This window comes from Taeniopygia guttata, chromosome 2, assembly GCF_048771995.1.
Source record: "Taeniopygia guttata chromosome 2, bTaeGut7.mat, whole genome shotgun sequence".
In the NCBI taxonomy this organism is placed as follows: domain Eukaryota; kingdom Metazoa; phylum Chordata; class Aves; order Passeriformes; family Estrildidae; genus Taeniopygia; species Taeniopygia guttata.
The window spans coordinates 44,572,655-44,594,759 of NC_133026.1; the positions used below are offsets into that span (position 1 = coordinate 44,572,655).

At 39.3% G+C, this 22,105-nt stretch overlaps 1 protein-coding gene across 9 annotated transcripts in view; it reads left to right on the forward strand.

The window, feature by feature from the left end:
* Positions 1-20,347, forward strand: part of MYRIP (myosin VIIA and Rab interacting protein) — a 208,743-nt gene extending 188,396 nt beyond the window's left edge. For 5 of the 9 annotated variants that reach the window (XM_041714512.2, XM_030265139.4, XM_030265128.4 and 2 more), the window contains 7 exons: positions 3,128-3,190; positions 9,375-9,569; positions 13,977-14,138; positions 15,701-15,805; positions 15,902-15,962; positions 16,748-16,866; positions 17,551-20,347. In XM_041714512.2, coding sequence (XP_041570446.1) covers positions 3,128-3,190; positions 9,375-9,569; positions 13,977-14,138; positions 15,701-15,805; positions 15,902-15,962; positions 16,748-16,866; positions 17,551-17,583 — 738 coding nt within the window. In that variant the 3' untranslated portion in view covers positions 17,584-20,347. The remainder of the gene's footprint in view (positions 1-3,127; positions 3,191-9,374; positions 9,570-13,976; positions 14,139-15,700; positions 15,806-15,901; positions 15,963-16,747; positions 16,867-17,550) is intronic. The other 4 variants (XM_030265130.4, XM_041714514.2, XM_030265135.4 and 1 more) reach the window with 2 other exon arrangements.
* The last annotated feature ends 1,758 nt before the right edge of the window (positions 20,348-22,105 follow it).

The following is a 22,105-nucleotide window of genomic DNA, read 5'->3' on the forward strand; positions in this document are numbered from 1 at the left end:
TTAAACTTCCAAAGTAACGTGGAGTTTCTCTCCTCCTTGCATTAGCTTGATGCACTGTGCTGTGTGCTTAAGGAATTTCTTTAAATCCCTTTATGCATTTACTTCTGCTCAGAGAAAGTTACAACCAAGGCTTAGTTTGTTAAAATCCTTTGTTTAAATCCTGCTGTTCTCTGTTGACATTACTACATGACACAATAGCTCTTCCCTGAATGACAGCCTCTAAGTGAGTTTGTTAAGTAGCACAGTGGGATTCTGTTTCTAAGTGAAACCTCCCAAGTCTCTTGACACGATGAATAACAGCATAAATAATATTTTCATTAAATATTTATGCTTCCATTCTCTGGAAACATTTTATTCTTCTTAGGTTCTAAAAAGCTTTATTTTGGGGAAAGCACGAACTCATTTCCTGAGTTCATATGAAAGCATGAATAACATTTTCATGTTGATTTTTGCCAGAGGCCTATTTCCTTTGTTTCAAGAGTACATCTTGCTTTTTTCACCAGGTAAATTAGCACTGTTCGACTACTGGTATAATGAGATTGAGACTTGTTAGAAAATCTGCCTTGGCCTCTGTCTTTTTAGCATGAAGAACAGCCATGTGGGTGCATGATCCTGCAGAAGTGAGAGCCAGCTTCCTGGTGTGTATGCTGGCAGTGGTGCTCCGGGCTGGCCTTGGAGGGAGTGGTCAGGGCTCAGTAAGGGAGGTCAGGCAAGCATCGGGCTCACTGGACTCAGTTGCTGGAGAGATCTCTGCTCACAGCCTTGATGGAGCTGGAGAATGTCATTGGACATGCACATGCCAGTGAATCTTTCCTGTGTACCACAGACCTGTTGAAGCATCATGGCAGGGATGTCTGGGATGCTGACACAGTGGTGCTGGAACATAAAGAGTGAGCCTGTGTCTCTTGGTGGCTTTAGGCATTTGTGCTGGTGCAGACACTGTCCTCACAGAAGATGATGTAGTTTTGTGATCATTATCTTGCAATTGCCTAAATTCCTCGGTATTTTAGCTGGTTTGTTGGTTCAGGAAGGGGTTTATAGGAAACTGCCATCCAGCTTCATATGACTAAAAGCTTTAGAAGTCTCTGAGTAAAAGTCTCTAGAGGATAACCACGCAGATCACTTTGGCCAGAAAACACAACAGCATAAATACAGTAGCTTACTACATTACTGCTATTATGGTAGTGCTGAACATAACAATGATATCTTCCTGGGCTAACAGCTTGGAAGGTATTTGTGTGTCTGTTGTTTCACATTTTTATGTGCAAGATGCTCAGATTAATTCTTGTATTTTCATGGATCATTGCTTTTGAGATTATGTTAGTTATCAGGGCAGTCTCCCAAAGTCCAGCATTGAAAACTGAACATGGGCAGCATTGTAAAAAGTGATCTTTAAGGTTTATGAACTGCAGATAATCTATGCACAGGATTTTGAATGACAGCAGAGAAAAAAATTTTGGTTAGGGAAGGTGAAAAAAGGTATGAGATAATAATCTTCACATTGGGCTAATGGATCTGAAGTTTTAAGTTCTCAATTTAACAAAGCAGTCAAGTATACATTCAGCTTTAAACTGAGGTTTAAGTGGTTTGCTGGACAAAATTCCCATTCAAGGTGTTTTTCCTATGTATTTACTATTAATCAGTCTTTAGTACAAAATATCAAGCTGATCCTAAATTTATTTTTTCAAAATCTGAGTCTTCTGTTTCAAGCATCGAGACGATGAACATTTATTTTTTAAAGTTTTCAAAGCCAGCAGTGATGTTTGTGTACCTCCAATTCTGACACTTTCTGGGCTCAATACATTTGGATAAATATGGCTGTAGATAGACCATCTGAGATATCTTAGAGTGTCCCACAGGGCCTTAAACTGCTAGTCCAGATGAAATGTGAATCTCCCAGGTCCATGTCATATCTGACAGCGTTGTTTCAAAATCCTCACACACTTCAAGCTGTTTCAAATTGCACTTTCTCTACCTGTGTTTAAGGAACTGAATCAAAGCCTGTTGGATCTACTGGTGAAGGGCAAAAGAAGTGACACTTCAGCTGCCTTCACATGGGGAATGCAGAATCTTTGTAAACAGCTTTTTGTCTCATAGTCTCAGTTTTGACACCTGTGTGCATGCACACCCAAGCCAGCTCTTGCAGTGTGCATGCAAGGGGAATCTCCTTCAGTTCTCTCCTTGCCAAAGATTTATTTACTTAGGGAGAAAATATCCAAGCTATTCTACAGATACAGTTGCAGAAAATCAGTGAACATTAGTGTAAGCTCCTGGAACAATATGGTGGGAAAATAAACTGTTTTTTACTACTATTTTATCTTCTTTTGTAAGCTGCATCAAGACTTGGAAGTGCAAACTGAAGTCTTTCAGATCTAGCTGGGAGAGTTTCAGGGAAATGCTACTCCTCAGCTGGAAGATACTTCTGTCACAGCACAGCCAGCAAGGCAACTGTGGTTTGGTCATTACTTCAAGGCAAAACAGTCAGTTCAGTTTAAACAGGCCTAAGGAAATTAGGGAGATTACTGTAAGCCTACTGACTGGTTACTGGAGACTTTTACTATGAAGGGTTTTGTTTGGTTTGGGACAGTGAGGCCAGGATAGGGACAGCAGCAAACATTAGGAAGTGATTTGGCACAAGATAACTTAGCCCAGGTGTTTCTCAGATGGACATCTGACTGTGGCATAAGTGAGTACAGACTCTTCGGTAACTACAGTCTAAATTGCTGCTGTGTACACTCCAAAAGTGAAGATAGTTGGCTTTTCTTCTTCTTCTTAACACTGCTGCCAAAGTATTTTTTCCATTCCTAGTGATACTTTTTGTGACAGTGGAAATAGTATTTTCTCTCTGTTTTGTTTTATGAACAATTGTGTGTGATGTCCAGTATCTGTCTCCGTGAGGTCTGTTAGTCTAAATCTCACAAATAAAATTAAATTAGGCATTGCTTTATTTTAACTATTTTAGTAATAAATGTAAAATCTAAATTTTATGCTGTTTTAATCTTGGTAGTTTCTTTATCCTTGCTGTTTATCCTAAACTTCCCTGTAAGTCTGAACCTATATAGTTAACTTCTGTGGCTGTTAATATAACTTTTCTGCCTTTTTATTTAACTGCTTTCCCACTATCTAGGAAAAACAAAAGGCTTTTGATCTTCATTTAAAGCTGCAGTTTTTATCCACTGTATTGCAGCAGGTGAGAAAGCTTTGTTTTGTTTGTGTCTTTTTACATCTCTTATTACATAAGAGATGCCTTAACGTGATATTGAGGGTTTCCACATTTCCCAATTAACATTCTTAAACTCAAAATGTTTTCCTGAAAATATCAGGCCTGAAAAATCATACCATTTGGTCACAATCAATAACCATTGCAGAAAATTATTTTATAATCACAGTTAACTTGTGGAGCAGACTGGCTCCCTTGTTTGGCCTTGTGATGAAAATTTGGTTTTAGTAAAGAAGAACAGAAGACAACAATAAGGTGTATGAACTTTTTATTGTCATGTACTCACCTATATTAAGAAATGTGGAAGGAAGTTTTCTCATAATAGTGGTCTTCAAAAATCTTTCTAAGCTCTCAATTTAAAAAATAATCAAAACCCTTAATTCATTGTAGAGTTTGTACAGTAAGTAGATATTTTCTCACTTTGCTGCTAGTGACTGTTGCTTATCATTTTTCTAGGTGGAAAGAGGCTTCTATATTCTGTGCTATTTGAATCTCAGCTTATGAGGATCACATATTAAAAAATATTTTCATTCTATGCCCTGAGCAAATATATGCTTATCTTATATACTGAAATACCTGCTTTTTTTAGTATGTCATACATCATTCTCTCAGTTATAAGAATCACTTTTTGTGTTCAAAATTGATTCTTAATTTAGCAAGACACTTCTCTCATTTTTTTTTCTTTTTTCCTTGCTCTTACTTTTGTCCTATGAGTTTTAATCATCTTTTAATTATCTTGTTTTTATTTAGTAAAAATATCAATGGTGACATGAAAGAAAAAGTGTTTTTCCAGTTGTGTAATGTCGTCAGTACGTGTCCATTGTATATCAGAATCCTGTGTAGATTTTAAAATGGAAATATTTTAATTTCCAACTTAGGCCTATAATATTTCACTTCTTGGAAAATCAGGATTATAGGCAACTTGTCTCTAGAAATAAGACATTAAATATTAATAAGCATAACATCTGTAACTATATTAGGACAGTGGATTGAATCAATAAAATGTAATATTCAGAATTACCTAGCACAGTCAAAAAGAGAAACTTTATTTCTCTGTGTTATACTTTGGAGACTATCAGTAGAATAATAGCTCACAGTCTGTAAGATAATTTTGCTTTCTTTTTCTAAAGGAATGCGCATAAATGAAGATATTCATTATAAAGGTCAAGGCAGGTAGTCTTAAACTTTAAGAGAAGATTAACTCCTTGATATCACAGATAATCATGATCTACTTGTCTGCCTTCAAACACCCAGGCAGAATTTAGCCTTTTTTTTCCCCACAATTTTCATGGTAATGAGTGGTTAGGGCTCACTTTTGGACCGAAGATCTTTTGAAGGTCAGGGTTGACAACTGCCACAGGTAGTTGGGCATTGATGGCTCTTTTCTTTCCACACTGTGACTTGTGTCCCAGATTTTGCTGGCCTGTGAAGGACTTTCATTGCGCTTTTCAGGGCCTTCTCAAAATTCTACTATGAACTCCCATAGGGTGGGGAGATGAGGGAGACAGGTTTGGGGTTTGATTTTGTTTTCACCCAGCTTGGATTGAGTCAGGTTACTCTGAAAGGATGAGTTAATCAGTGGCAAAGCAAAACTTATCTTCTCCCCAGCTCCCCTTAACTCCCTATAAAACCCTATAAAAAGAGGGATATTGACTGTGAGTCAGTGCATGATATAACGCCTTGACACTGGAGCTAAAAATGATTGCACCACAGGTCATCAATGATGTGATCAATACTGCCAGGACTGCCTAGTGATGGAAAGGTATTCTTGCTCTACTTCTTGATCTAGCTGTTGATGTCACTGTTCTCTGTTGAATTGCAGGTCACCCCCTCCCATGCTCTGTAAAAGAGCCTAATGATGACATCGTAGTGGCAGAAAAAAAGAAAACATTAATGGCTGAGTACAATGGGCAGAAAAACATAGTGCTAGTGATAGAGAACTGTTTTGAGAGCATCAGAAATAAAAGCCATAATGTTCATGCAAAGGAAAGGATGTGAAAAATGCTACAGGCTGCTGAGATGCATACAAACACTTAAAGTTCACCTGCTCTTAGCAGTTTGGGTACTTAATATTGCTTCAGTTCTATCATCCTGTTTTCCTTCTGTTACTTGTGCAAGGATGGAAACAGTGGTCTCTAAAGCACTTTCCAGTGTAGCATGCTTGAGTTAAACAACACAGAAAATACTGTCAGCATCAACAGGGAAAGGAAAGAGAGGCAACAGAAGGAAAGGGAGGTGGCTAACAGTCAGCAAGACCACTTGATCTTTGGACCACTGAAACATAATCTTCTCAAAGTAGGAATACTTTCCATCTGACAAACAGAAACGGCAGTAAAGAAGTTTTACAATATATTCCTTATATTCAGTGCAAAAATGTATGTATGCTTGCATACACACACATTTTTAGCATTTCATTGGTTTTAAGACTCAACCACATAGAACTCAGAGAAATCAGGCATGTTCTTTTGACTGTGTTCTTAACATGTTGGTGACCACGGATATTAATTATCATAAAAAGATTAAATGTATGTTTTATTCATTCCATTGGATGCTTAGTCTCAAATTCAGTAAAAAAAAAAAAAGATTCTCATATCTAGTAGAAACATTCATACTTGGTCTGCTGCATGGATTTGATTTGGGAGTGGTTGTGTTAATTCAGAAGTAGGGTAGCCTGGTTGAAACCCGAATGCGTCCCAGAGGTTCAAGAAGAATGGTTGCACTTAGCTTTCCTGTGCTGGATACTTGTACCAGAGATTGCTTTCTACATCTACCACATCCATATTAGTTCTTTGACTTGCTTGACAAGACACAGCCTGTGTCATGGCATGACAGCTGTCCCTGTGAGTCACTTAGAGGTGTAAGCAATGACCTTGCCTGCAATGGCAAGATAAATTTGACAACCAAGAGGTGTTTGGAGCAATTTGAAATCCACCTACCAGGATGATCTTTATGTGTGTGTCTGTGAATTGCAGGTGATTGTTGTATGGTCTTATAAATCCTGAGTTTGACATGTGTGGTCAGGGAAGGGAGAGGTTTGTGAAGTACTAAAACCCTGCAACACATTTTCTTTTTTTTTATTATTGCTTTTTAAATTTATTTTGGGTTTTCCCATTACACATGTTAAATAATTATATCTAGAGTACCTTACTATATTTGCAAACAGACCATTTTGGAACATGACCTGTTTTAACAGCTTTTGATAGGTGCTCAACAGGAGGGTAAAACATATGGAAAATCATGAAATGAACATCCAACTTTTTACAAATCACATTTCTGCACCTATGGAGGATTAGAGTGGACTTTAGGAAGCATTTTGTCTCTGTGAGGTTGCTCAAACTTGGCTTCCTAGGCAGGTGGTCAGTGCCCAACCCTGCCAGTGTATAAGAGGCATTTGGACAATGTCTTTGAAGGGCATGCTTTAACTTTTGGTCAGCGCTGAACTAGTCAGGTAGATGTACTAAGTGATCATTCATCATCTTCCAGATGAAAAGTTACTGTATTCTATTCTGTTCTGTTCTGTTCTTTACTGTTGAATTTCTTTTCCCCTTTCCTTTTCCTATTAAGAAGCTAGGGTATTTTTTACTCAAAATCTTGATTTCACAAAGATATCTATCACAGACAATTTTACCTGGAAAACAGAAAAATTATTTTATAGTAATTGGTCTGTGAAAAACGCCAATATGTATTATCATGATGTGGTATAAAAATAACTTTTTTCTAATTTAATTTAATCTTTTTTTGAAATTCATAATTAACTCTAAAGGATAATAAAAATTAATAAATAATAAAAACTAAAGTTAGGCTACAGTTCTTGAAATGGAGAACATACATCAGTGAATATGATGAAGAATATATAGTGTCTGACCTTCATCCTTTTTTGTTCACTACTTACCGAATGTAAGAACTAGGTACTTGTAGAAGTAAATAATAAAAGAAAGTAGCATTGATTTTTCTCTTCTTCCTATAAAATTATTGATCTGATTTTAACCTAATTGGCACTTATGAAAATAAATGGGGAAAAGGCAGTAGTCTATTCATGGGGTTCAAGTATTTGTTCTCTGTAAGAGAGTCCCAAGCCTGCTTGTTTGGGGCTGTGTTGGCTGTCCTAACAAGCTAAGGATTGAGTGCTGTAGCATATTGTATTTGCTTTGTTCTTCTTCTCTTTAATCTCTCATTCTAATTATTTCTTGTAATTCAGATGAGTAATAGTGTTAAAGATGCCTTAATGTATTGATACACAACAATTGAGTATGCACTGCTAAAAATGTATTTTCAGTAGAAGTCTTACCTAACATAAGAATGGACGGCTGATTAAAGGAAAGAAATAATGAAAGTATGTTTCCAATTTAACCCATCAGAAATTGTGAGAATCAAAAGAACATTATTTCTTCCATATCCTACCTATAGACACTTTTAATGAGTTGTACTCTCCAGTACTGTAGAATTTACGGTATAGAATCCAAAGACTGTCCATTTCCTCAATGTTGATCTGCAGATACTTTTTGAGAAAATTTACAGACAGGTGAGCCCCTAATTCACATGCATAAGTATTTGCAGGTTTGAGGAATGAATTAAATTTTTGTTTATATTTTTCCACACTTTCTTTTAGGCAAAGCAACACTAAAGGTATTGCACATATATTCAGTGATAGTATTTTTATTGACTTCAATAATCTTTGGCTCAGTCTCCAAGCTGTATAATTTGGATATTGACCTTGGTGCTTGAAGGTACATCTGGTGAATATTTTTTTCCTTAATCAGAGGAAGGTCCTGAAGCTTAAAGCTATGTGCAAATCATAAGAATCAGGACAGTTAATTACAAATTACAAGTAAAGAACACTGATAAAAAGGTTTTCAGTTGTTTTTTGTCGGAATCTGTGGGTATTGATGATTCCAACATTGTAGAAAGTCTCTGTCTTTCTGCCCCGTTGCCAAAGAAGAAGCCATAATTCGTCTGTGCTGGTTTCAAGGTTGTTTATTCTTGCTTATCTCTAACATGTTCTGCTGCCCTGCCACAGGTCTGTCCTGCAGGGCAGCGTGCGGGACTCTGCCCCCAGTGGGATGTTACAAACATTATATACCAGAAACTATGTGTGCTATATTTACAGTAATGTGCCAATATATATCATCTACGTTGAACAGTGTGTCCCCAGCCTAAACCAATAGAAAAATGCCAACACTACAGTGAAACATGGAGGGCATGAAGAAGGAGGAAAAGGACAAGACACACCCAATTTCCTCCATCTTGTCCCCTTTGAACCCCTAATCTAGAAACCTAAAATTTTACTTTTGCACCCGTGCCACACTTAATTATTACTCATATCAAACACTCAGAGCTTGTAATTCATGCTGTAAGATTGAAAACTCTTTTCCATGGACAGAGATCAGAGACAGTGTCTCTCGGGGCTCTGTACAGGGGGGCTCCTGACCCCCTGCCAGGCCCTCCAGGGCAGCCAGAGGGAAGCCCTGGATTCCCACAGTTTTTAAAAGATTGATAAAACTGCATGCTTTTCCTTGGTATCTGATATAATTTATTCCATATTAAAAGAGGTAAATTGAAATTTAAAAAAATAAAAGGATGCAAGTGTTTGCACACTTATAGCTCAATCTTTGTTTATTTGGGGTGATCATTTAGTTCATAATGTGCATTTTAGTAAAATGCTATCCTTACAGGGCTGCTGAAGATTGCTTTTCCATGTTTGCATCCAAAATGAAATGGCTCCTGTGGATACAGACATAGATCATTGCACATCTCTTTGCCAGTATCCAAAAAGGAAAATTGTGTTTTAAAACATGTTTAAAACACTTTTGCAAAACCAGCTTTATGTAGCTCATGTAGATTTTAAAGCTGGATATTTGTGTGCTCCTTTGGGATAAGATTTGGACCTTCCCTCCAGTAGAATTCTGTTGTAGAAGAATTGCATGTGTATGTTATTTTGCATGCTGTAGCAGGGTGGTTATGTGAGAAAGGGAAGGAGAAAAAGGTAAATAAATTCCAATTCCATTACCTGGTTCTTGTGTCTGTTTGCAGCAGAGAGCCATGGATATGGTTTTAGCATGGCTAAAGCTGGGGCTAGTAGAAGGTGATTTATATCTTTCCCCTCTGTGCTAATTTAATGCTGTTGTTTTCTCTGTCTGTTCTTGTAAAAAAATAGAAGTACTCTGCTGTCTCTCTCTGCAACATATCTACAGAAGTCCTGAAAGTCATCAACGCCACTGAAGAACTGATAGCAGAATCCACCGATCCCTGCAACTTCCCAGATGACATTCAGGACAGAGGAAGAGGAACCCTCCCGCTGGGCACAGATCCTGTCAGACTTGATGAGCAGCTCACCACACTGGAAGAAAATGTAAGATGAATCAGTATGTGAAAGAGTCACATGTGTGAGTGAGTGCACCTGTTTGTTTGCACCAGCTCGAAAGGGAAAGAACATAGGCAGCATCAGTGGATGTTCAAAATTAATTTGGGGTTTTTAAACAAATACATGAATAGAAAAAAGAAATTGCGTTTCAACAGTACTTAACTGTGTCAGTAAGGGCGAGTTTTATGTACTTCAAATATAGAGGGGAGGAGGAATTGGATGTTTTGGGGTTTACAACTAAGTTTAGAAGCTTTATCTCAAAAAGTCATTTATGGCCTCCACACCTCTATGGCAGTGTGGCTATGCCACACCTGGCTGAAACCACACATCTCCTAGTCTCAGCACAGCCTCATCATTCCAAGGACAGGTGGAAAAAGCATGTCGCCAGTCACACAGAGAAGTGGAGAAGCTCTTCCTCCCCTCAACATCTCCAGCACACTGTGCTTAGCACTGAGGGATCTGGAGCTGCCTCCTGCACTGTTAGAAAGAGAAGGCTGGAGAATCTGAATTATACAAACATTTGTTTGGCAACATCCAAATCATCCATCCTTTTTCATGAATACCTGTCATACACAGGGGAAGGTACAATGCTGAATCATACAATGAAGTCACTACTCATTGGAAATTTTTGTGAATCCAATTAATTGAGTTAGTACACTTTTAACTTTCTCTTTTTTCCCACATTTAAGTAATTACATTTCAGTGTCCTTTCCCTTCATTAGGAGCCCTTGAAGATCTCATAGGAATCTGCACTGTACCATTATATCATCCTCATCAGTTCAAGAAGACAAATCCTGGTTTTCTTTAGCCCCAGAAAATTTTCAGAATCTCCTCTTAGAGGATAAAATCAGTTTCCTCTGCAGAAACATATTTCGACAGCAGCCCCAGTCTAAGAACTAGGTGGAAGATACTCTGTGGCACTAAAAGCCACTCCTGACACTGGACTCTCTCTCATTAAATAGTAAAGTATCCTAAAGGTCCAAACACCACAGAATTCATCTGGTAGAGGAGTGAATATAGAATAAAAATCCAAGTGCATGCTGGACCACATCTTCAGAAGAACTCAGAAATTCTGGAGGACAAAGAGCAACTTGGGGAAATCTAGTCCCACCTGTTTTTTCTGTGGAGAACTGTGTTGTAAACTATCTAAGATGCATTTTTTTTTTTTTCCCAACTGCACTTTGATAATCCCTCCCAGCAATGTGGAGCTTTGGCATCTGTGGTGCTGTGGCCTTTAATCATTTATTTGGGCTAAGCATTTCTCACTGAGCAGACGCTGGGCACAGAGGCAGAGCATTTCTTGCTTTGGCTTTGCCCTCGCTGCAGCATCTCTGGTCTAGCTTCTCCAGTTCTCTGCAGAATTCACAAGGTATCCAGCACAGCCTTGCTGTGTCCCTACAGAACATCTTTCTCTGTCCCACACAGGACATGAAGTAGATGGCAAAAACTTCACAGTTTGAAGATTTCACCATTACACTCCATGGGAAAGTGCCTTTAGAAATGCAGGAAACCATAACTTTTCCCGTTGCAGCTGGGGCCATATCTACATGAACCACATCCTCTTTGCAGCAACTTCTACAAGAGGATCTGAGTGTTTATAAACACTTTGTTCATTTTTGCTCTCTCTAGCCTTTTAAGGACTGTGCGTGCAACAGTGTGAAGAATGTAGGGCCATCTGTACCAGCAAAAGGTTGGGGTTTTGTGGAAGTTGTGCATACCTAAATGACAGTAAAATAAGTCTCCACAATCTAAATATGAATGAATGAATGAATAATGGAATCATTTAGGGGAGACCTGCAAGGACACCATTGCTGTTTGGAAGTGTTACAATTGTCCAGGTAAATGGAACATTCTTTAGAAAAATATTTTCTTTAGCTCCAGCTGGAAAATGTTCATTAACATTTCACAAATGTAGGGGCTGATTGAGTTACAGGAACACTAATGACAAAAATGGCATTTTTCTATCAGTCCCATTTTCTTTGGAATTTTTCCCCCTCTTGAAAAAGACATCTTACTCTGCAGAGATTTTTGCCACAGCACTTATAATGCATCTTTTCTTTAACTTTCTAAATATGCTGCTGTTCAAAATGTTCTATTTCTTCTTTCTCTAAGCTTTCAGATGTCACAGGGAAATCTAAAAAAAAATGCCTTTTTATCTAAACTGGCTGTGGTATGTCATACTTAAAAGATGTATCATTTAAATGAGCAGTAAGAATAATTAAACCCCACAAAACCAGGAGCGTTTCTATTTAAATCATCACATTAACTTTATGGACCCCCTGTGTCTCCAGGTACTTCAACAAAAATTTTACATCAGATCACTTATTTCTTTCAGATATGTGTTTCAAAGATTTCATGCCTGCAGTTAGGAAATGTTCTTATAAGATGCAATTTGTACAGATGTAATGATTTTGTTTCTATCAAACTCACATGCATGGAAAAAACATATCTACAACTGACACAAAGAAAAAAGAAAACTATTTCAAGCAATTAAGAAACAATAATGAAATAGAAAAGGAATAAAAAGTAAATTTAAATCTGGTCATTCTCCACCATTTTGATTCATAAAGTCACAGCATTGCCATAAATTATTTGAATATCTCTTACGTCAAAGGACTGAATGATCCAGGAATTGTTAGCAGATATAGCAGGAGTAGAAGACACATGAAATGAAGGAATTGGTTGAAGGATCTTCTTCAGATCCTGTCTGCTTGCCCTTTGAACCTAAAGTCAGCCACAGCCATGTTTAATTCATGCTAGGTTTGTAATAACATAGTCTTTACTGCTATTGCAATGGGGGAAATCAGGATATATGTTTCATTTCCACTGTGCTGTTACCAGCCTCAAGGAAACAAGTTTCTTAGCTAAGGAGTAAATGGGCAGAAAGTGCAGTATTTTCATGTGGTTCTGCACAGATCTCAAAAGCTTGAATGCTTGAAATTTACCCTCTTGTATAAACCAGTGACCTCCATGTACCTTAGGGGGTTTGTGAAATAAAAGAAACAAGGGGATACAGTGTATCACTAATTACTGCTCTGAAGGCCTGAAGGTTTAGCTGTAGTTATAGATACCAGAGGTGGGGGAAAATAGTAAGAGTTGTTTATTTTTAGGGAAGAACTCTGAATTATAAAGTCTCTAAATTATAAATTCTCTCTTATTTGGCCCAAATAAACCTATTGATCCTCCACAGATTCACTCAAAGGCTCAGCAGGTATGAAGGTTTTGCTTATTTGGGTGAGAGCAGGATGGACTGTAAAATCATTACACATATAAGCACATTTACTCCATAGGAAGTTAATAACTATTTGCTGCTGAACTGTTATTCATGCAGTTTTTATTGCCAGAAAGCATCAAATGGGTTTAAAGAATGTCCTAGTTTAGGACAAATTTGGGAGAAAACCTCCGGAAGGAGCCCCCAGAAAGCAAACCTTCATGGTCCCTGCCCTCCCACCTGGTTTGGGAAGAATTTTCTTGGAGAGAAGTGGGAAAAAAACGTGTTTATTTAACAAGCAAAACACTCCCCAGCACCAAAAAATGAACAACACCAGATGAAAAAAACTCTTTCACCACTCTGACGAGATGAACAAATCCAGAAAGTCTCTCCTGGGAGTGGTCACCCGGGTCTGGGCGCTGGGGATTGCTCTGGGCACTGGGGCTGGCTGCTGCAGATCACAAAGCGCAGGCTCTCAGTGTTTCTTGGTGTTTCCCAGGTCCCAATCTGGAGCAGGTTGGATGGCATTCAGGAAAGGGAAAGGCAAAAAACAGTCCAGGGAAAAAATTGGACTTCCTAGCTAACTAATAAGCAAAAGCAAAGGCAAAAGCAGGAGCAAGAGCAAGCAAGCCAGCAAGCAAGCCCTAGCCTCTCCTAGACAACAGACCATGTGGGGAGGTGAGCAGGTTGATAAAAGACAAAACAAACTTTCACTTTCAGAGTCAGTCCTGAAAGCACAGAACATATATCAAGCATAAACAGAATACACGATTGGGTATACAAGCTCCATAACATCACCCTAGGACAAAGAAACACGGCTTTATATGAGGTGTGATCTATAGACTTCCCTTTGTAGACTTAGGGTGTTATGCGATGGAATATCAATAATAAAAAAGAAAACTTTTTAACTTTTTTCTTTGCTGATCAATCTGGAACAAATCTGGTTTGGAATACAATTGTAGCACCTATGGAATCTGTAATGCAGCCGCCTCGTTCATCCCTTCTCTTTGTGGATGTGTGTTTTTCAGATTATTTCCCCATGACTTTCCTCTGCCAGGTAAATCTCCCTGTAGAGGGCTAGCAAGCAGAGAAGCTTGCAGGTATAATGGAAAATGCAATCTGCTCAAACCTGCATGCCCACAAACCAGGAATCACTGACACCTGTCCCCACCTTGGCCCTGCAGGTGTACCTGACAGCCAGCACGGTGTATGGGCTGGAGGGGCAGCTGACCAACCTGGAAGACGCCGCACGCAAGATCAACAGTGTTACTGAGGAATCTGAGCTGGCTGATCTGGAGGACCAGGTGGCCACAGCAGCTGCCCAGGTTCATCATGCAGAGCTTCAGGTGAGGACAGCAGCTCCTCTCCATCTGCAGGTTTCACACTGCCTTGCCTAACACCCTCTTCACCCTACACACTTTGAATATTCTTTTGTGCTGTCATAGTCTGATGATCCAAGGATGCTGACTGCATCACAAGCTGAGCAGAGCATAACTGAGCTGTGTAACTTAGCCCAGCCAGATGTACTGTATCTCTTTGTTTCTTCCCTCAGTTTGGTTTTGGACATGGTGCATTCTGTGTCATGAGCATGGCCCTGGTCAGACAGCAGGAAGAGTCTGAGGCAGTTTATCCAATCAGCAGCTTGTCAAGCACTTTCCAAAAGATGCCACTGTTGGCAGCTTTCTGCCAGCAAAGGCCAACGGCGGCCAGAGGCTGAGCCAAGGACAGAGCCTAGGGCTTGCATGCCTGCTGTGGGATTTAGGTGCTAAGCAGCACACATCCCAGCCAAAGGCAAGAACTCTTGTGCATGGTGATCTAGCACCACTCTAGCAGGTTCCAGAAAGGCTGGGGCTCAGAACACATTGTAATCTGGTGCTAAAAGCTGAACAAAATATGCTGCCAGACCTCAAAGGGTTGACAGCCCACTGCCCAGTCTGTACCCAGCAAGATGCCCTGACCTGACTCTGTCAGGGTTTAATGGGAAGTACCTGGTGATTTTACACAGTAGAAGCGTGCTCAACTCAGGACTGATCAAAGATCTGAGAGCCTGACATGTTTCTGATGTCAGAAGTGCATTGCTGTACTGCTTGGTAAACTGGCAGTTTTGTTTTGTTGGCTTTGCTCATTATTTTAGAGTAAATCTGTTAATGGGGGTGAGAGGGAGGAGGAAAGAGGCCTAAACTGTGCAAGGAGGCCAATGGAAGATCTGCAGAGTGAAGCCAGCTGTGGCTTCAAGTGTCATTGTGCATCAGCTGTTGGGTTATATGTCTGACTTCTCTGACTCTTCTTTCTCTTTTGTCAATACTTGTCTCCACTACTCTCAATATCAGACTACTTTTCCCTGGCAATTTGTTTTCCATTCAGTCTTTTAATATAGTGTATGCCTACATTTATGCATGCTTGTGTTTAACATGCATATACATTTGAACTATAAATATTTAAGATCAAATGTTTTGATTTTGTAACAGAGGATGTACTTTGCACATGTATGAAATTAATTTTGAGTTAGGAAATGTGTCCCACAAATGAAGCCCATTAAAACACAGCTTGAATGAATTTGGGATTATACAGCTAAAGGTAATCAGGAGATAGCAGATGCAGGTTTTCTCTCCTCCTTACTTTTTTTCCTCAAAAGGAGTAAAATGTCTCTTCCTTGGAGTCACAAGGTAGGTTGGATTGTTCTTTTACTCCATCTTTACTAACAAATTAAGCCCCTTTAAATGTCAGGACTAAAGAATGCAGGAAGGTGTCAGAATTGCTTAAGAAGTTAGCCATCTGTTTATATTTTCTTATTAAACTGGATTTTACTGGGGGAGGGTTATATTTCAGTAGTGGCATCCACAGTAATTTTAAAACTTCTTTTCCCCCCTCCCCATCTGTCTGTCTCTCTCTTTTATTTTCTTTGAAGATTTCAGATATTGAGAGCAGAATATCAGCTCTCACTGTTGCAGGCTTGAACGTGGCTCCCTGTGTTCGCCTGACAAGGAAACGGGATCAAAAGCAAACAAACCAGGTGCCAGAACATTATGTAGTATTCAAAATATACATTGGGGAAATCTTGCCTCTTTCTCTATAATGGAATTGAGTAATGCATGTATGTTGTTTACAGATGCATACAATAGACACATCAAGACAGCAGAGGAGAAAACTTCCAGCTCCACCAATAAAAGGTGCGCCTAAAGTATTATGTAAATGAGAGAGACTCTCTTTGTAAGATTCAATAGATTGTACAGGTCAGCAAAGTAGGGAAAAGTTTAAGTTATGAAATGAACGGAGAAAGCCTAATAGACTGTCCCATCCTCCTCATTTTCCATGTACTTGCATTATATAAAATAGCCCTTTGTCACATTTAAAAGCATCACCCCTTTCTCTTCAGTGAAAGTTGTAACAGTGACAAGTAAACAAGAGCAGAGGCAGAAGGCTGGAAAAAGCAAATGAGGAATGCTGAATACTTGCCTTGCAAGAGGGGTGCTGCTGCAGCATGGCTGGGCACCACACAGTGTGGCTGCCACCCTCCATAACCCACCACTTCCTTAAAGTCTGTATTTGCTGATTTCAGTCTGTATGAAATGGTTCAGCAATATTCCTGGTATGTCAGAGAATGGCTGTGAAATGTCTTTATAAAATCAAATGGGTTTTGTTCTTTCATGGTTTTTTTGTGGTTTTTTTGTGGATCTTGATTGGGTTTTTTTTAACTCTGCAGTGCATTGTCTCTGAGAATTCTAGGGTTTTGTTCACTGCACTATTCTTTTGTTATTCCACTGATTGACATGGCCTCAAACTTTAATTTATCTGGAGTACCAAAGCCTGCTGTTTTTAAGTTAAATTAAATCCAACTTTTCTGATACATCTTAGGGGAAGTTTTATCTCTCTAGAAGCTGTGACTCTTCAGAAGTATTTTTATATCTGCTTCAATCTCTTATGTGAAAAATCTCCCCTTTTGTATTTTTCCCAGGTGAAAAAATAGATGGCTCTCCAGTTACCACTGTCAGAACGTTTAACAGAAACTTCATGCTCCAAGGATCTCTAACACAAAGAACTAAAGAAAGGAAAAGCACTGCCAAGGACTTAATGGTAAACAAATGTTTTTAAAACTTTGTTAAGGTCAGTCAAATAGAGAGATAGCAGTATCTTTGTAGGCAGCTGTATTTCAGTATCTTCAGAAATCTTCTCTTGATAGTTTGAGGAAAAAAATAGAGACTGCTGAGGCAACTCTTGAACAAATATGACCAGTGTCCTGGAAGATGTCTGACTATATACTATAGAATAGCAGCTCCTGAATGTCAGCTTGTGATAATGTAGCCTGGCTGCCAGGTCTCCAGGGACGTGCTACCCATATTTTTAAAATAATAAATAAATTAGTTATGCCCTGAATTTCAGACTTCTGAACCAGACCCTCACAGAACTAGCTGTGTGTTGTAACTTGGCAGATGAGAGTCACCTTGAATTTCAGTAATTGTTGAGAAATGTTAAAAGGTTATCTAAGTGGAATGTAAGGGATAGACAGATCACACATTGGCTCTGCAGGGCTTGAACAAAGAGGCTTCCCTCAGGACACCCAGGACAGCTGTCAGTCCTTTCTTCTACAGCAGCCATAGAGGGATAAAGGAAAAAGCTGACTGTCCCAAAGCAGTCTGCCACAGGACATGTGGGAAATACATGAGGAAGTGAGAAGGAAAAGGACATGGCTGTGTTCTTCAGCAGATTTTTTTAGTTCTTCACTCATGTTTTTTTCTTTCCTGTCCCTCTCTGCTCTAGGAACCTGCTATAGGATCTGCTGTGATGTACTAAACTTACTCTTCCCTACTGCCAATAACACACTGCCTAAGGCTGTACACTAGAGTGCCTTTTCCTAACAGCCATTGTGTATGTCCAGCTGAAAATGGACCCTCAAGAACCCACAGAGCCTCACTTATAGGGCTTCATTTGGATACCTCACTGAGAAAGCTGTCCAAGTCTTCAGCATTGTGGTCCGCTACAGGAAACTCTGCCTTAAAGTTCTCAGAGGACTCTAGACAGGATGCTGTGTTTCAAAAGCAAGGCTCCACATTTTAAGATGCACTTTTTCTCCCTATCAATTGTACTAAAGTATGTAGTCTTTAAAATGCAGTATGTTTTTGTACACTCAATCAGTTATAATTATAGGCCAATTAATCTGCCAAAGCAGACCTGTGATCCATATTTGCTGGCCTCTTACTATTCATGTGGGCATCTGTCTTGTCGAGCAATAAGAACAACTTTATGCAGTGTGTGCTGCTTTTCAGCTGCTTGGAGGGAGAGGAGAATTTGTGTACCTCGCTCTGCTCCCAGGGAGTCAGTGGAAGCCTTGGGAGGGTTGGTAGCAGGAAGAAGACTTCTCCTGAGAGTGCATCTCGCAGATTGAATGTTCCAGCTCCAGAGCTAGGGATATTGCTCTAGGCAGCTGGGGTGTCATGCTGAACCAGAAACTGGTGGCCACACACGTGGACTAGATGTCGCCCGAGTTGCAGTCCCAGTGTCTGGAAACATCTGAACACTGTTAAAGAAACCAACACCTTCATATGTCTTGTTCTAGGCAGCACTGTCCACTTGGTGGTGGCCGACCATGCTGTAGTTCAGAATAAATTGTGTCCAGACCTTTAAGATTGGAAAAAGGAGGTGAAAGTGTTGGGGATGAGGTCTCTGCTGACTGACTGGTGGTTGTGGGGTGGCTGCAGCTTGCATGAGATTCCTTTCTGGCATTCACTAGTGTTTCTGAGAAGGAGGCAAATGTAGCCCAGACATCCCTTCCTATACTAGTCTGGAGCCACCAGAGAGTAGCTGGGGCCTGTTGCTGGTGCCACATGCACCCCACTACTACTGGACCACTCTGAATTGGATTGTGAATAGTAATATTCTTTCTTTTATTTCTTGAGACCCTTAACAGGTGAGTCAAACTAGAAGGCCCTTTGGCAGATGCCCAGAAGGGAGGATGCTGCTTACAGGGTGTCCCTCGCACCCTTTTGTGGGAGAACATTGCCAATTTGTGGGTTTTTTTGCTCTGAAGAATACAAAGAAGGTAGTCAGAGGAGGTGATAAGCCAATGAATCCCTTACCTTCCACACCACTTGCAGAGCAGGTACCCAAGTGCAGATGGGGTTGATGTGAAATGTGCTATGAAGGAAGGCATGGGCTGGCAAGTTCTCCTCAGCATTAAGGAGTGGTGAGCTCTCCCAAGAGCTGTGGGTACCAGGAAGGAGGAGAGTTCCTTCATTCCCTGGGCTCCCAGTGAACACCCATGAGCAGAGTGCCACATGTTACCTGCCATGCAGCAGGAAAGCAGTTCCCTGGGACACCAGGCCATGAAATGTCTGTGGCTGGGCAAATAAACAAATTTCCTGACTACACTGGATTTAGGGGGGCAAGTCGGAGAGACAGGGAATGACTGGATGGGTTAATTGGAAAGACAGTGCCAGTTGCAAATCTGCCATCTACATTTGACATCTAGCTTGTCAGTACTCTGATGTCCAGCTGCATGTGAGGAATCCTTGGAATAAATACAATCACCTTCCCACTTACAATACATAAGTGTGACTCCATTCCTTCAAGGAATTTTCATCTGCCCAAGATCGGACCCAATGTCTTCATTCTGGGTGAAATTAGGCCTTCTTTTACTCTCACATAATACTAGTTCTCTGAAATTGGTTTGCACAGATGGGAGGGATAAATTTGGTCCACTCTGTTTAATATATAAATATATATATAAAACAAATAGATTTTATTTATATATGCAATCCAGTAAAGGAAATTAAACAGAGTAGGATGCCTAGTATTTTTTTTATTTTTCAGTCTCCTCCTCCATTGACTGTTCTTGTGTATGTGTACAATACATTCCCAGGTTCTGGTTTATGCAGGTATGCGTGTTATGAAATGTCATTAATGGTGGTTGGTCTGCATATTCGTCTAATAAATAATAACTAATATTGTGTGTGTAATATCAATACAGAAATTACTAATTTCAATAGAATAACTCTCTGGCTTTTGTTCTGTTAGTGTGATTTAAACAAGCCAACAAAGTTTGGAGTAGGTTGTTTTCCTTAAGAGGCATGAAAAGCAACTATTATCGTGTTACAATGTTAAAATATTCAGTCTTCTTTGACAGACAAATGTGTACTGTGTAGGCATTGCAAAAAAAAAAAAAACCCTTAAAAAAAAAATCCCACCTGCTCTAAGCATTGGAATTTTTACAAATGTTTATCGTGCCAAATACGTGCAAAGATATAATTTACCATTTTAAAAAAAATCATAAAAGCATATGTTACAGCACACAAAGAATTATTTTGTCATCAGGTGATTTCAATCTTTAGTGTTAATATTTATATTTAGATTAATTTTTATAAATGAAAATATTTTAATGGGTAAAATGAAGACTATATGACCTATTTGATTAAGTCTGAGTGAATATTAAGCTTGCCTTGTTGTTGTTATCTGCATACTCACCAAGAATTATTGTCAAGAGAAATTATAAAAGAGTAAAAGCGATATATGAAAATAATGCCTTTTCAACTACTTGATTCATAAAGAAAACAAAAAATTTCTTCTCTGTTGTTTGGATTTATGTGCACTTTGGCCCGGAAGTGTGCAGAACCCACAGCTGCACGCATGACACCACCACACCCGGACACAGGCATCTCCACAGGGGTGCCAGGGTTTGCCGAGAGCAAGGGCACACGCTTGGTTCACACCTCCTCCTCCTCTAGGGCTGGGGTGGGAGGAATACTGTTAGGAACACTTGCTGGTGAGCCTTCTCCAAACCATCGAGTCTGTTGGCTGAAATACCATCTCAAGCACAGTTTCTCAGGTGGAATTTCTTGATCTCTCTTTGGGATTGCTGCAAAAACTGAGCAAGAAACCTGCTGATAATCTTGGTCTTGCACTTCCAAAGTTCCTTGCAATGGATGTGGATCAAAATATTTATCAGCATGTCTTCTCCACCATGAAAGCATTCAGTAGAATTAGTGGGTTTTAAATAACACTTTGGGTCAGCGGCTTTGTTGTATTATAAATGGAAGTAACTCCCTTATAATAAAAACCCATCCCTTCCTGACAGGTCATGTGCAAAAAGAGAAAGAAGGGTTAAAATGTCTGCAATGGTTGATTCAACCATTATTCAGTTTTAGTAGTAATTCTCACAAAACACAACTAGAAATGGAATTCCATTCAAATTTATCCTTTGCAGAATGATTCGTGGCCTGGATTTAACCATTGGTTATTACCTAAATTGTAAACTTATCTTTTTTGGATATAAGCCATAGATAAAACTGTATTATTCCTGCTAATAGTTATTAATTAAGATGAAACACACTGTAAGTAACACTTCTTATAAAAGTAATATAACTAAGTTACATTAATATGAGTAAATAGGGGTATTGACCTGCATCTCCAGCCTTATTGATTTGGACTAATGGAGTAGATAGTACATGGCTTGTGATCCTCAAAGAGTGACTTTAGCTTGCTCAGACAATGTACTTGGAAATAATGACATTGTTTTAAAGGGAATCAGCTCATTCAAGCCCTTGCTCCTTTTGGATTATGGTTTATGATTATATGCAGTAGGCACAAAACTACTCCAAGGAGTTCAATTAGCCAATTTTAATTTTTTTCTTCAGCAGGGAGAAAATACTTATCTTCAATAGGAGCTCCTCTTTGTTCATTAATATATCTCCCCAGCAATACAGGAAGAAGGGCTGGTGGGTACTTCAAGGAGATATTCTTAAAAGTGGATGTTAACAATCTCTATAAAAGCTATATACAGAGAACCAGCATTTCATGCCATTAATGCAGGTACATTAAAAATTGGTAAGAGCCTTTTTTTCTTTCTTCCAACTATTGCTTTTTATTTTTATATATTAAGAGCCATTGACTTTGAAATGTGACAGGAAGGTTTCATGATACATTTAACACTGCTGAGTTTAAATCCCAGCCCAAAACCTGTGTGGGTTTTGGATAAACCTAACGGTGAACCTAGCAGTGAACAGGATCAAGAGATTGATGGGGATACACAATAAAGAAACATTTTTATAAGCAGTGGTGGCACTCAGTGCTAGTGTCCATGCATTGTCTTTTACCTGCACCCTGAACCTGTTTGTTTTTGAAGGTACTTGCACAAGGAGCAGAAAGAAGAGCAGCGTGGGATTGCTAGGCAAAAGCAAAACTGTAGGTCTGAGGTGCAGGGGAGGACACAATTCAAAGAACAGAGGTTGGGTCGCCGCCTTGGAGAACAGAGATCACCAGTCACTGTCCTCTGTGTCCAATGATTTTTTCTCCCACAAAGCATTCAAGATGAAATCCAGGT